At 41.4% G+C, this 14,465-nt stretch overlaps 1 protein-coding gene across 4 annotated transcripts in view; it reads right to left on the bottom strand.

Annotated features, from left to right (window-relative positions):
- APP (amyloid beta precursor protein) overlaps positions 1 to 14,211 on the bottom strand; it is a 224,554-nt gene extending 210,343 nt beyond the window's left edge. For 2 of the 4 annotated variants that reach the window (XM_062598064.1, XM_062598045.1), the window contains exon 1: positions 13,979 to 14,211. In XM_062598064.1, the coding sequence (XP_062454048.1) occupies positions 13,979 to 14,035 (57 nt within the window). In that variant the 5' untranslated portion in view covers positions 14,036 to 14,211. The remainder of the gene's footprint in view (positions 1 to 13,978) is intronic. The other 2 variants (XM_062598054.1, XM_062598035.1) reach the window with 1 other exon arrangement.
- Positions 14,212 to 14,465: the final 254 nt, after the last annotated feature.

Consider the following 14,465-nt stretch of genomic DNA (forward strand, 5'->3'; position numbering starts at 1 on the left):
CTTCTTAAACACAATAGCAGCAGAAAAGCAGAAACTCCTGGCTCCCAAAGAAGAGTGACAGAGACCAAGAAGCAGGTGGGGCAGATGCAACAGCAATCCTGTGGAGGACACATCAGGGAACACAGCAGTTTGGACCTAGGCAAGTAACACTTCCCAGCATCTAAGCAAATACAGGCACATTCCAGACATCATTTTTCCTAGTGGTAATTACTGCAAGTAAAGCGTATAATTTTAATATAATTATATGCGTCTTCTCTCTTCTTAATGATGGGAGGAGGTGAAGAAGACAAGGAAAACCACTCTGGGTATGCTTCTGAAGCTAAGACAGCACTACAAAATATTTATGTGTACATCCAAGTACAACTAGGTTACATATTTTGATCAGCTTCAGGCAATCAAACCCATTTTCAAACCCAGAACTGGTTTTCCAGATAATTTCAGCTACCAAACACATCAGTGGGGGGAAAGTGTTAAAGATTTATGTACATATATCTAACAACACACCTGGACAAAATAAATAAATAAGATAAAAGCATACATTTATGTTAAAATTTAAGAGTCCTTATGATTTCTGTGTGCATAGTATCTAACACAATATCTATATCCATGTTTATAAAATTAAGCTAACCTCCAACCTCTTCATTTCCTTATGAAAGTTATAGTATTCCTTGCATTAACATGGAAACTAACTACAACATTATGAATCCTCTGAAGACTGAGGGGACATCAGAAACTCTGTCATTTGAAATAAGTGCTTTGTCTCACTGAGTCTCCTTTATTAATATTTCATTTTTAGCTAAGTCTAAGAAAAAGAAAATGCCCATCTGCCTGTAATAAGTGCTGGCAATCCAGCAATTATCTTAAGTACTTTTGAACACCTGATCAAAACAATACAAGCTGCATTATTTGTACTGTTCTGCAAAGACACATTCATGTTCAGAATGCTGCTTTTGAAAACAAAGCCACTATAATCTTTCATTTCTTGCTTTTTCTTTTTTTTTTTTTTTTTTAAGGTATATTGAAACTCATGCAATTCATTTCAGGACTGTCCATTTACAAAGCACTAACGCACTACTACCACTTCTGGAGAAACTTAGCTTGTATGCTAACTCGAGTCATTGCACACACTTACCACCATGTACTACTGTATATAAGCCTGCCAGAGGAAAAAAAGAAGAAAAATAAAAGTCACATTCGCTAATCAGGACATTGGAAACACTTTTTAAAACAAAACATCCAACAAAGATGGGAGAAATAATTTGGCCAGTTTCAAGAATATTTTAAAAATAAGTCAAATAGGGAGCTAGTGGGAGTTAGCCAAAAAGAAGTTTGAGATTTTTTTTATTATTAAGAAATATCTAATGTCAGATCCAAAGGGATGATGTTGAGGCAGGAAAAACTTTCTAAGCAAACTAAAATAGACTACTAGGACAGATATGTACAACTAGGCTGATAAAGGCAAATGAAACCTCAGCTGATAAAGACATACAAAATTTCATTTTAACTCTAAGTACTTGGCTTTATTTCACTTCTACATTCTTCCTTGGTTTTTGACATGCAACTGTAGGGATTACACAGTTAAACAGTTCCTGAAAGAAGAGTGTTGCCAGAATTCCATACTTGCAATTACCTATACCCATCCCCTTCCCACCTTCAATTTAAGCAACTCTGGAGAAACAATAAACGTTCTCTTGAAGGAAGTTCTTCATGAAGCTGTTTTATGTGTATTTGCCCTTCTCAATTAACAAAAAAGCAGCAGTAAAAACCATTCATAGCAAAGTATTTCTTACAGACTTGAAGAGTTAAAACCCAACCGGGCAGGTGGGTTGCCTCCAGTCAGCATGTTAGGTCATTCTTGCCAGAGATACATTTTCCCCCTTTCAAAGCACAAACAGAAAGGCAGAGAGAATGTGGCACATTGAATTCAAAGTCTTAGATGTTCTTGATATCATACCAATTTAGATGCCATAGGTGATTTGAGTACACAGGACAGAAAATGAAGAGATACTCCTTAAAAGAATTTTTTGTGCTTTTTTGACATGTAATTGAAGTCATGGAAACAGCTGACTAAAAATATTTCCCCTTTCTTTTCTGTTCATTTTTTACTCCAAAACACATCAGTTCTGGAGTTCTGTACCACCAGGTTTAGCAAGACGACTCCGTATCCTACAGCATACTGTACTGTGAATTCAAATGAAGTGGAAGAAGGCTGAACCTTCAAAGTGTGCTTTATCAAAAGTCCACAGGCATTTCAATTAGGAAGTGTTAAAACATCCAACAATTAAATAGTAATTGTATGGCTTCCTCCCAAGTTTTCCTCTTGACTGTTGTGAGAGATTCACTAATTTACCAAAAGCACCCAGGAAGTTGTTTACTGCTCCTTCCCATTGACTTGGGCAAACCATTCAATCTGGCTTTTGTATCACACATCACAAAGCAGCATAAAAGGTCTTCTTTAAGAAGACTAGTGATCTGGCTGCTAACATGATTAAAGACAGTCTTTCAATTAGGAAGTCAAAAGCATCATTTGCTTCTCAAACCAAGATAACTAGTGCAAGATTTTTTTTTTTTAAGTGAATCTTACACTGCAGTGTTTCTACTGTAATTCAAAGTGCTGGAGCAAGACAAAAGCATCTGAATACCAAAAAAGACCCAACAGAGACAACGTTGACCTGAGGACAAAGCTAACATGCTTATAAAGACAGTTTATTGACTACACAGTAAATAAGAACAAGAACTTTCATTTATATGAAAGATACCCAAAAAACCCTCTCACCCTAGAGGGATCAGTCCTGACATGAGCAATTGGCCAAAGCAAGAGACAGAACTGCAAAGGAACAAGAATTAGAATTGCAATAATCTGCAGGGAGAGGGAAAAACAAATGTGTCCTTAAACATTCTTACGGAGCAAATTAAAATAAGAATTCAAAGAAAACTTTAGACTTCAGGGGAACATTATGAACCAAACAAATGATACTCTGATGGCAAGATGAGCTATACAAAGAGACTGACAATTACTACAGTTTTCTTTCATCTCACTGGACAAATTCAGCTCTTGCCAGAAGCCTAGTTCCCATGACAGTTACTGGCAACTAAAACAAGGGCAGAGCACTTAAATTTAAGTTCTTTCATATTTCTGATGTCCTACATTCCACAAATTTAAAATATTTTCCCCTAACAGAATTTTTCTCTATACAAAAAAAAAGGGGGGGGAATACAAATACTGCACTCTAACTTAAACACAGCCTTCCCCAAAAGCTCTGCTGGCCATTTAAATTGGCCTCAGTTGTCAGGAAACACCCATAAGCTATTGCCCATAAGATACATTATTCAGTGATCAGCATTCCAAGGTGGTGTTCTTTTGCAGGCTGAGTCATTAAAAAAAATATATATTCTTTATTTAGTAAAGCCATCTAAACTAACTCAAGGAAAATACTTAAAAAGTTTTTCTTCTTTAAAATTTCTCTTCAGGAGAATCAAGGAACTAAGCTGTCTGCTGCATACACGGACCAAAGACAACTGTAAGCAGATAAAATTCCAAACTTGCTCTGCACAGTATCTACAAGCATGGGAAATATGCCAAAATCAACCCTGCTTTCTGGTGTCTAGTTCCACCTCCAACTGCAAACATTGTCTTTTGCTTCAACTGAATGGGTAAAAGAAAATCCAAATCAAACAAACTCCTTTTAAAGGATTAAGATAACTCAACATATTGCTTATTCCTTCTGGTAACTTAAAATAAGACTGGACACTTTCTAATTGTTTCCTCAAATAGTTCTCTAAGTTTTAGCACAAAAACCTTTTGAAAAATCCAAAAATCATATTAAGCAAGTTCCCCCCCCCCAAAAAAAAAAATCACAATAGAAAAAAAAAGTTCTGAACTTAAGCAGAATCTTTATATTAATAACATCAAAACTCATATCCCTAAATCAACAGGCAATACTGTTTGCAAATACAGTATAGGTTATTGTTTACATGCCAAAAAAAAAAAAAAAAAAACTCTTTTGACAGGACCATACTATATTTCCCTCAGGGTGTGTATTTGAAGTCAGTAGGAATTACACATGGGTACAGAATTTAAACCCAAATATACACAAAACATCTGTATCAGATCTCCTGCACCTTACAGATCATTGCAATTCTCCTCTTCACTGTGATGGAACACAAAATATTTTATTTACCTTTCTGTAAGATTAGTCATGATGTCTTGATGTCTGGAGGCAGAAAATGTATGTCCCTTCTCAGTTTGCTGCAAGCCTGTACTGTTAAAAACATGTCCATGATTTCCTGTTTGAATGCCTTCCAGCCAGTGGTACTTCTTATGCCTTTCCTGCCCAATATTTGTTCTTTGTGGAGGCAATTATGGCACTGTTCAATCTTCCCTTTAATAAATTACCTGGATTGTCCTTCTCATCTGGCTTCACCTCCATAGCTAGAATAATAAATAAATAAATGAATAAAAATACTTCTATACATCAGAGGTGCCAGCTCCTGTCCATGGCCCTCCTTCCCATTCTTCTCAGAGACAACAGGCTTTCTTCAGAGATAGGCTCAGCTGTGGAACAACCCCACTAAGGCAACTCCAAACCTTCACTAAATGTACTTAAAAACTCTGTGCAGTAAAGCACCCACTGCTCAGTAGTGGTGTGCTGAGAGGGCTCAACAGCCCCAAGCAAGGCTGGAGGAGGCCTCTGGGAGAAGCGTGCTGAGTACATGACTGGAACACACAGCCCCATCTCAAACTCTGCTGGCAGCTCCAGGTCTCAGCAACCCTTTCCGCAATGAGACAACCACTTAATTTTCAGCCTCACCAAAAACAGGTATTAAAACAAAAACATGAGCCTCCCACTCACTACGTCCTAAGGCTTTTAAGTCAATAGTATTGTACAAAACACATTTTGTATTTATGCTTAAAAGAGTACAGAACAGTGTTTTGTTACTCAAAAGTTTTCTTTTTAAGCAACAGATTAATTAAACTTTTTCCTCTTAGCAGTTAAGAAATCAACTTTCTTAATCCACAACATTACAAACACTTCTGTACATATTTATATTTAAGCATGTGCAATCCCACTCAAGTGAAAGGGGAGTGTTCAGACGAACTAAGCAACACAGGCAAGTTCAAATTTTCAGTGTCTGAGTCTTGATCTCCAATATTTCTGTCTACTCCCCAAAGGAATTTCATCAAATTCAGCTAGAAAAAAAATCTAATTTAATTTATAACTACAATTTAAATTTTAATCTAAACTTGTTTGACAAAAGTCTAAGTCTCATTTATATCTGTTTCTGGGAATAGTTTAGACTGCGATTTCAGAGTAAAATGCTTTGATTTAGTTTTATGCCGGTGTTTGAGATTTTGTTCTCTCTAAAAGCTCAGCGATTCCTATGATCTTCTCGCAAACACCTTTGGAAAGGCTTTAGATCCTCTGCCCGAAGGAAAGCCCTTCCCCATAATCAGACTTAATGAATCCTGCTGGCTATGGCAAGTCAGCAGCTCTTTGCACAGGGCCAACATGTGGTAGCAACAGGTGAATAATAAAACCCAACTCGCTCCCTGACTTCATAGCAAGAACTGCCTGCTGCAGACATCTTCACTTCCTCTGCCAAGTCATCTAGCACTGGCCACTGACTGCAACAGAACAGCTCCTGGTCTGATCAAACAAGTACTGAGTTTTATGAAAGATGTCACCTTACAGTAGATCCAAACAGACGAGACGAGCCTAGCAGTGAAAGATGAAATACTCCATCTCAACTGCTCAGAAATGCAATCTCTTTTTTGACAAGATTACTAAGAATATACATTAAAAAGGGAAAACAGCCTCTCAGACCTCAAGCCTAGCAGAAAAAAAAAAAATCCTAAAGCTTATCATTCTACTACGAGAGACAAAAAGGAGAAGGTAACATCATAGTATAAATGAATCTAAACAGAATTGAGACAAGACTTCAACTGTCCAGAGATAATTTACTTTAGTGGTCCCAAAAGTTCTCTCAAACATAAATGAATTCTGGGTGACTTATTTGATCTTTGACTTTTTATTCTTTCCAGCTCTCGTTCTTAAGCTCTTGCATAAAATAAAATATATTAAAAATGCAATAAATAATAACACAGTAATATAATCTTGCAATAAATAATAAAATCTAAACAAAGTAAAGTTGACATGATTAGTCACACACTGCTGGAAGCTGGGTTTATAGAAAAGTTCTTATTAGCAAGGTGCTTGCACTTAAGTTCCAGGAGTTAAAAGCACTGAAAGAATGACACAGTAGAGTTCCAAAATTCTCAGTTTTAAGAGTTTGTTATTAAGCAGCTTCAGATCAATACTATCCTTCCAGAACTTAACTGAAGTGAAGACAGAACTGGGGGGGAAGGACGCATTGATGAAATGAGGATGCTGAAAGATGAGTAATTAAAAGCAATTTCAGTCCATTTCATAGCTAAGTGAGGTGGACAGAGGATAGAAAAGCATATGTAACAGCCACAAAAGAGCTTCCTTGTATATAACAGAGGGGTTTTTTTTCTTTTTCAATTTACTTTCCCTAAATAATGCTGTATTTTCTTTCACAGTATATGTAAACAAAAACACAGGCATTATATAAGAGTGTATATAAGGAAGTTTTTCCAGAAAAAAAAAAAAAGAAAACTAGAAGCCATGATTCACACTTTATGAGGAACTCAGAAAATAAAGAACTAAAACAAAACTAAAGGTTTTAAAAAAAGCTATCAGAAAACTATCTGCCCATGTTTTAAAACATGATATAAGGAGGAACTGTAGTTTTTCAAGGCATTTTTCAAATAATGAGAAAATAGTGTGTATAGAACTATTGTATTATCTCAATATTCCAAGTTTCAGATTTGGTTCAAAACTCCAGTTATGGATACATGTGCATAACTAAGTACAAAAACAAGAATTCAGTTTAGCTGTTTCTGTCTCAAACCTGTATTACAGCACCTGAGAAAGCATGAAAATGAAAAATGCATCCTTTTATTGGCCTATAGTACACAGAAAATTTCATTTTACAGGGAATTCGCTTCGGAATGAGCAATCTCTAACAGTGTGCTGACAATGTAAGAGCATGTTTGCTGCAGGCACAAGGATGACGTGGTAACACCACAACCCGGACTCTGGAAATAATTCCAGAACACTGTACTATCACAATTTTTCCATCTTTGTCCAATGGACACTCTTATTTCTAACTTTTGAAGATGGATGAAGAGGTAATTCTCACCTTCAGTATAAGGAAAAAATAATTCACATAGCTCATACGTATTTGCAAGAAATAATTATATTACCTAAATCTGAGTTGTTTATGCACAATACTATTTCACCATTTTCAAAATGGAAGCAAGTCCAAAATGAATACAATTCTTCAAAACACAACATGGGGTTTTGCTCTCTTCTCCTTCCCACAACTTAAATTTCTATCTAGCTATGCACTATGCTTTACTAATTGGAATTCCAACTAGCACTATGTAAAAGATGCAAATTGCCACACTGCATCACATGGGTAGCCTTCTCCGAAGAAGAGCAAATTTGAAATGCTTTTACTAACAGGTACAACCAGTTTTGCCCCATTCCTGTCATATGTTATCAACTGTGGTTGAATAGATAAGCTCTACTCTAGGGAGGGACAAACCATAGAAGGGTGAACAGGGAATTCCTATCTGGATTAACCTAAAATAGGTCAGTAGGAACTGAATGAGTTATCCACCCATGAATGGAGCTCCTTGGGGCTTTTTGTCTTTCACATTGACTTGACATAAACTTTTAACAATCAAGAACCAAAGAGGGTTCAGGTGTGAAAAGATCATTCATCCACTGCTGCAGGTCACCGGAGGAAGGCAAAGGGACTAAAACTTTAATTTAATGCTACTACATCAACTTCAGCAAGTGTGATTGAAGTGGTTGGCACTCTTACCCCAAAGAAGCTGCCTGCTCTTTCAGTTGGGCCAATTCAACTGCTTTTCGTCACTTTGTGAAACAGTTCTCTGCAATATCTGACTGAAGAAGAAAGATCTACCAAAAAAAAGTCTAGCTTGTTTTAATACTGCACAGTGTAACAAAACCAGCTCAAAGAGCAGTCAGAGAGAGCTGAAAAGGCTCAGAAGTCTAACCACTGATGGATACAGGAAAAGCAGCTTTTATAGCCAGTTCCTGAACTAGGTGTGTTGCCAGCAAACAGAAGAGTTTAACTATAGTCTGAAAAGATCAGACAGATGACAAAATCAGAAAGTACATTGAGGCTCATGTGCTGCTTAAAGCTTGTCTGTCCAGCAGTACCTGAAATGCCATCAGCTGACTACTTTGGCTTCTTTTGGAAAGCCTCTTAAATGAGTGTAATCCATACTTACCATTAATACTAAGTCCTCAAGAATCCATCAAGTTCTGAACTTGCTGGAAGGACCATCAAGAAAATGCAGCAATGCAGGAGTCTACTTCTTTGCTGAAGAAGCCATAGAGCTTACAAAGTTGTTACATTTGAAGTTAAATTAAACAAAACTGCAACATCCATGTATTTTGCTTTCCTATTTCTATCGCCACTGGATACAGGGAAAGAAACCTACAACACACAATTATGGAAATGTCCCCATAGTCAGTAACTAGGTTTAAGGTTCTCATCCCCCTGGCTCTGATTACAAACTGTGGAGTTTCTTTCACATGATGGAAATATAGATAGGTGACAATAATTTAGTTTTATTTTGCAATTACTGTACTCATGGTCAAATATTTGTTCTATCACAAAGCATAGCACCAAAACAACCATATAACTTTCACAAAGAGGGAGGTTGGAGATGTTTGTTCTTTTAAACACTCAGATACAAACACACTCATTGCCTGTTATCAGTATGATCCCCTTGGACAACAATCCTTATACTCATATCTTTTCTCTTTTGTTATATGACTAAGTTCACGGAGGAAAGATAATGACTTTTCCAAACCAGATGTAATTTCAAAGCTTTCAAAGCAGAGCACAGAAGTTCAGAATCACAGAACTGAGTAGTCTTCTAAAGTATTTTTCTTTTAATCGAAATGAATTAAAAGCAAGTCTTATATCTAGATTTCAGAATAAGTGTCATACTACAATCAAGAGGGCAGATACATGGCTGATTTAGGGCTAAAAGCTCCTATTATTGATCATTATTGATTCATGTTCTTGATTGGTACTACCCAAAAAGAAAAATGTTATCAAAACTCCACATTGTAGGTATCTCTGGATGAAAGTAAATGAAGAAGGGCAGTTTCCAGATCGAGTCTTAAGAGCAAAGATTCATAAGACCTTTTTTAAAAAAAAAAAAGAGAGAGAGAGAGAGAGAGAAAGAGAGAGAGAGAGAGAGAGAGAGAGAGAGAGAGATCCAGAAAGAATATCCAATTTCTCATAGAAGTCCTTTGTCTCAGAAGGTCCTTCATCTCAGGATTCTAATGTAATCTAGTGTAAACTTGTAATCTACATTTCTTTTCAGATCTTGGGAGATCTCAGACTACCAGCAACTATTTTAAACTCTCTCAATTGCACATTGTAACAGTTAACCAAGCTTACAGGAAGTAGTGCAGAATTTTTTTCAATTTGCTTCACTTTTAATCTTCTTACACCACAGGATTTTTTCAAAATCCTCCAAATTTAAATCCAGTAACACAGAGCTCTAAACGTTAAAAATCATACTAGCTCACCTAACAACTTCAATGAACATGTTACTACATATAACCCCCCCCCCCTTTTTTTTTTTTTTTTTAATCGGAATAAGGTTAGAATTCTGCCTCTTCATCATCTGGGTATGTAAACAACTGTATAACTGTATAATTTCTGTATATAAATATATACATACACACACATATATATACATTGACTAATCTGTATATGTATATATGAATGACAGAATAAAAATATTTTTTCATTAAACCCAAATACAATTTTTCTATTTCTAGTTATTACAGAAATTTTTGGAAGACATGACAGATGTCAAAAAGACAGTCATTCAGAGCACTAAGGATCACATATACAAATTAAGCCTAGAGATAACACCTTAAAAATAAACAAGAAAGAGCCTGAAGAAACATTTCAACCCATCAATGAATGAAACAAGCAGTGGAGCAGGTTGCTGAGATATTGTACAGCAAGCTGGACTGGAGACATCCTGAGGGCCCCCTCTAACCTTTATTGTTCTGTGATCCTATGAACTCATTTCTTGATCAACTTTCTGCACTCACCATCTTGTGTTAATTATTTTGCTGAGTTACAAGAAATTTTGTTCAGAAAAACAGAGCTGCCAATTCATCAAGCAGTCGCATGTAATTACTACGTTCTGAAGCACTTTCCTAAGCTCCAAATTCTACAACAGCTATCAATTAAAAGAAAACATCTTACCTTTTCTTCACACAATTTACAAACTAAATATATGTCTCTGTTTCTCTCTTATAGTTGATTAAACACACGCAAAGAAAAAGTCATCATAAGCCAACATAAAGAAAACTCTATTTCTCATAGGCTTGCCATACAATATTGTTCAGGTAAGAGACTAAGAAAGATCACCTGGACCTATCATACAAACACCTCTTAGGAAAAAATTATTTCAAAATCTTGTCACTTCCCTCAATTTTGTTTTATGAAGTAACTGATTTGTTTTTGTTCAGAATGTATACAAAAGACAAATGGAGAAGTGGAGTAGAATCTCCTTTTTTACTGCTCTAATTTGTCCATTTGACTATCCAGCATTAGAAAATGACAATGCACCAGAATCTATAATGTTTGCCCTGCCTCTCCCATTCAAACAGTCTCCTATCTCAACATGACTAAATTTTAAATAGGAAGTTCAAAAGGGATTCTTTAGCAAATAAACAAAAATCTTGACCAAAGGAATTTAAGAGCAGACACCCTAACAGAACTGAAAGAAAAGCTGTTTTTTTAAGAAAGGAAAAAAAAATTCCAAAGTAATTTTTTGAAAAAAACTCCTCAAAATAGTATGAGTAAAATCTTTTGGATCTTTAAAAAAAAAAAAAGCAGAAAAAAATTTAGGAACCTAAAAATTACTGTATTACCCAGTTGGAAAAAAAGAAAAAAAAGTTAGGCAATAAACTGTTTGTCAACAAGCTTCCTGAGGGCCAGCTTGTATAATATGAATTAAACCTCTTAACTTGATTTCCGTCAGCTACTGCTAGTCTTGCTTGTAAACATGGAACAACAGCAGTGAGCACAAGAGGCACTGCAGAAATCTTAACAACCCCACTAATGTGTTAATTAAAAGGGATATTAATTCATAAACTGGGATTATTCACTCAAATTCATAAAGTCAGGTAATCTCAGTTTCTGTTATCTACTAAAAGTCAGACAATCACTGGGAAGAGATTAAGTGGAGTAATAGCTATTCAATGAAAACTTCACAAATTCTCAGGATTCTTATCCAATGGATTTCCAGTCCTCTAGAAGTATGATTCATATGGGTAGAAACAGCAGCATAGTGAGCAATTATGACATCCGCATAACACCACTAAGGAAAATTTCCCTTAGGGTCACATACATTTTAATCTACTTGGAATTTTAGAAAGGTATTCTTAATGTGCAACTTAGAAAAAAAAATTGTTTTCTTCAAACTCTCCTTTCTCCTTATGTGACTCCATTTGAAAAAAAAGTACAGGTTTGCTGCTGCTTTCCAGAAAGCACTTGTTAAAATGGCAGGAGAAACGTTCATTTTCAGAAATGAGATCTAAAGAAAATCCAATACAAACATTGAGCTTTCATGCATGAGCACACAGAGACAGTTCAAGTGCAGTTAATGCACAAATGCCATGCCCATTATCAAATATTATAGTGTTATATAAGCAGTAATTTGATGAAAACGCTAACTGTAAGAGTATCAACAGTGACGTGTGCCTGATTATAAGAATATTATTCCTCCATTACCAAATGCTAGAAAGAAAGGGAAAATAAGACAAAAAACACACAAAACCTCAAACATTCATCTGGAATACTACAACAAGATCAAAAGCTTTTGCACAAACATCAGTGCCCGTTTAAACAACTGCTTCAAAGCAAAGGGTGCCTCACTGAAAATTCTGGGTATCACTATGGCAAGCGCCACTGAAAGGAAGGGGTGGCAGACATCTCTAACTACAGGCCTCTCTCCAAAATGATTTTGAAGGAAAATCTGAGAGCCCTTTCCTGCAAGTACTTTTATACATGGAAGCAGCTTCATTGTGGACATACATACATATGTATTTATCAGATTGGTTGAGAGCGATCTGATGGAAATGTCAGCCCCTCTATAGCCTACGTTAAACAGCATCTCTTTTGTAAAACCTCGGTTTTTTTACTTCAGCTTAAGACCCCTAGCAGAGATTTCATCCCATTGCACTTGGACAGCGAACGGCTGCATCAAGCTGGTAAAACCCAAACGAACCTCCAGGCTTCTTTACATCTGCTCCCTTTTGTGTGCCAAGCCCCACATTTGCAAGCTTACGCCTTGAGAGCGGAATGTTTTGCTGCGAAGCCTCAGCGAGGACAGGAAAGGGAGTGGGTCCCTGCTGCGTGTGGGGGTCCCCTTGGGGAGGGGCACCCCAGCCCCACCGCCGGGCAAGCCCCTTGCTTTTCATATGAACGCTGGCATTTGACTCATTTCCACTCCACGACCTCCCTTCTGCTAGAACGGGTGCTGTTACCACTGAGAAGAGCAGCGGAGCTCTCCAGGCCGAGGTGTGGTGCCCAGCACAGGAGGAGCAGACCTGGGAGGCCACTACCCTCCTCTGCTCCAGGCAGCGCAGACACCCCGCCCCACTCCGGGAGAGAGAAAAATAAGTCTCCCACGGGAGGGAAGAAATAAATCCCGCCGGGGTCCTCCCACGCGGCGGGACCAGCCCCGCAGGGCGGCGAGCCCCTGCCTCAAATCTCCCTCCTCCCCACGCCCGCCGGGGGACATCCGTTAACGGCTGCGCGCGGCACCCGGGGGGGGGGGGGGCAGGGAGGGCGGCGGCCCCCCCCCCGCGGAGGGCGGGGGCGGCCGCACACCTAGCGGCTCGGCTCGGCGCGGCTCCCCCGGCCGCAGCTCGCACGACGGCGCCTCTCTGCTGCACTGCAGAGGCGCCATCTTCTCGCGCCTCCGCGCCGCCCGACCCCAGCCCTCCCCTCCGCGCCCGCGGGGTAGCCCGGCCCGCAGCGGGGCACGGCGCGCGCGCACACACCTATATATACCCATACATACATACATATATATATATATATATATACACACACACACACATATACACGCACCGCGGGAGGTGGACACCGCCTTTCCCCCCGCCGCCCGCCACACCTGTGCGTGGGGGAGGCGCCCTGCACTGCTCGGCCTCTCCCCGCTCCTCCCTCCCCGCCGAGGCAGCGCCGCCGCCGCCTCGCCGCCACCTCCTTCCGCCGCGGTGCCCGCAGCGGGCTCCGCGCCCCTCACCGCCGGGAGGCGCCGCCCGCAGCGCTCCCCCACGCCCACGAAGTTCCCCCAGCCCACGGCGGCTCCCAGCAGAGAACCCCCCCACACACACACACACACACCGGCGCAGCTTCCCCCCACCCCCCCGCGCCGGACGGCGGCCAAAGTTAACGCGGAGGCGAAGGGGCAGCGGCAAACGGCAGCCGAGGAGCCTGAAGGCAGCGCGGCGGGCGTGGGAGGCCGGCGCGGGGCTCCCGGGCGGCGGGACCCAGTGCGAGGAGCCGGGCGCCGCGGGATGCGCGCTGGCCCCGGCGGCTGACGCCGCGGCCGCGGGAGCCGCCGCTGGAGCGGGCAGGGCGCCGGCCCGTCCGCTTCCTCCCGCGCGGCGGGAGCGGCCCTATTGTTCCGCGGCGGGGGGGAGAGGAGAGGAGAGCCCGGGCCAGCGCCCCCCGCCCCGCCGCGCCTCGCGGGCAGGGGACCCGCGGCCGCCCCGAGCCGCAGGGGCGGCTCCGGGCAGACAAAGCCTCGGCGAAGCGGAGGGACGACGGCGGGGAAGCCCCCGCCCGGCTTCCCCCCTGCCCCGCTTACCTCTAGGGCCCGGGCGGCGCCGGAGGCCAGCAGCAGGAGGGCCAAGTGGGGCAGCATCGCGGCGGCGGAGGGGAGGGGAGGGGAAGGGAGGGAGGGAGGCCGGCGAGCTGCGGCTGGGGACGGGGGGGGGGGGCGTCTGGCTGTAAATCCGCGCCGCCGCTGCCGGGGAGAGCGACTGATCTGCGGCGGCACCAGCCGAGCGCCGCGGCGGGGCCGGTCAGCTGATGGCCCGGCCCGGCCCGGCCCGCCCCCGAGCGGGCGGCGCGGAGCCGAGCCGAGCGGGGCGGCGCGGCGACCCCTGGCGGCGGCGGCTGGGGCGTGCGGCGCCCCCGGGGCCCGGCGCTGACCAGATAAACGGAGCTTTTTACATTTTCTTCCCTTTTTTTCCTCCCCCGCCCCCCTGCCCACAGCGTGGCCGTGTTGTAGCTACAACGTCTTTTCGGCCTCTGTGGCACCGCCGATGAAAACCTTCGCAGCCTCGGAAGCC

The sequence above is a fragment of the Rhea pennata genome, chromosome 1 (assembly GCF_028389875.1).
Source record: "Rhea pennata isolate bPtePen1 chromosome 1, bPtePen1.pri, whole genome shotgun sequence".
Lineage (NCBI taxonomy): Eukaryota > Metazoa > Chordata > Aves > Rheiformes > Rheidae > Rhea > Rhea pennata.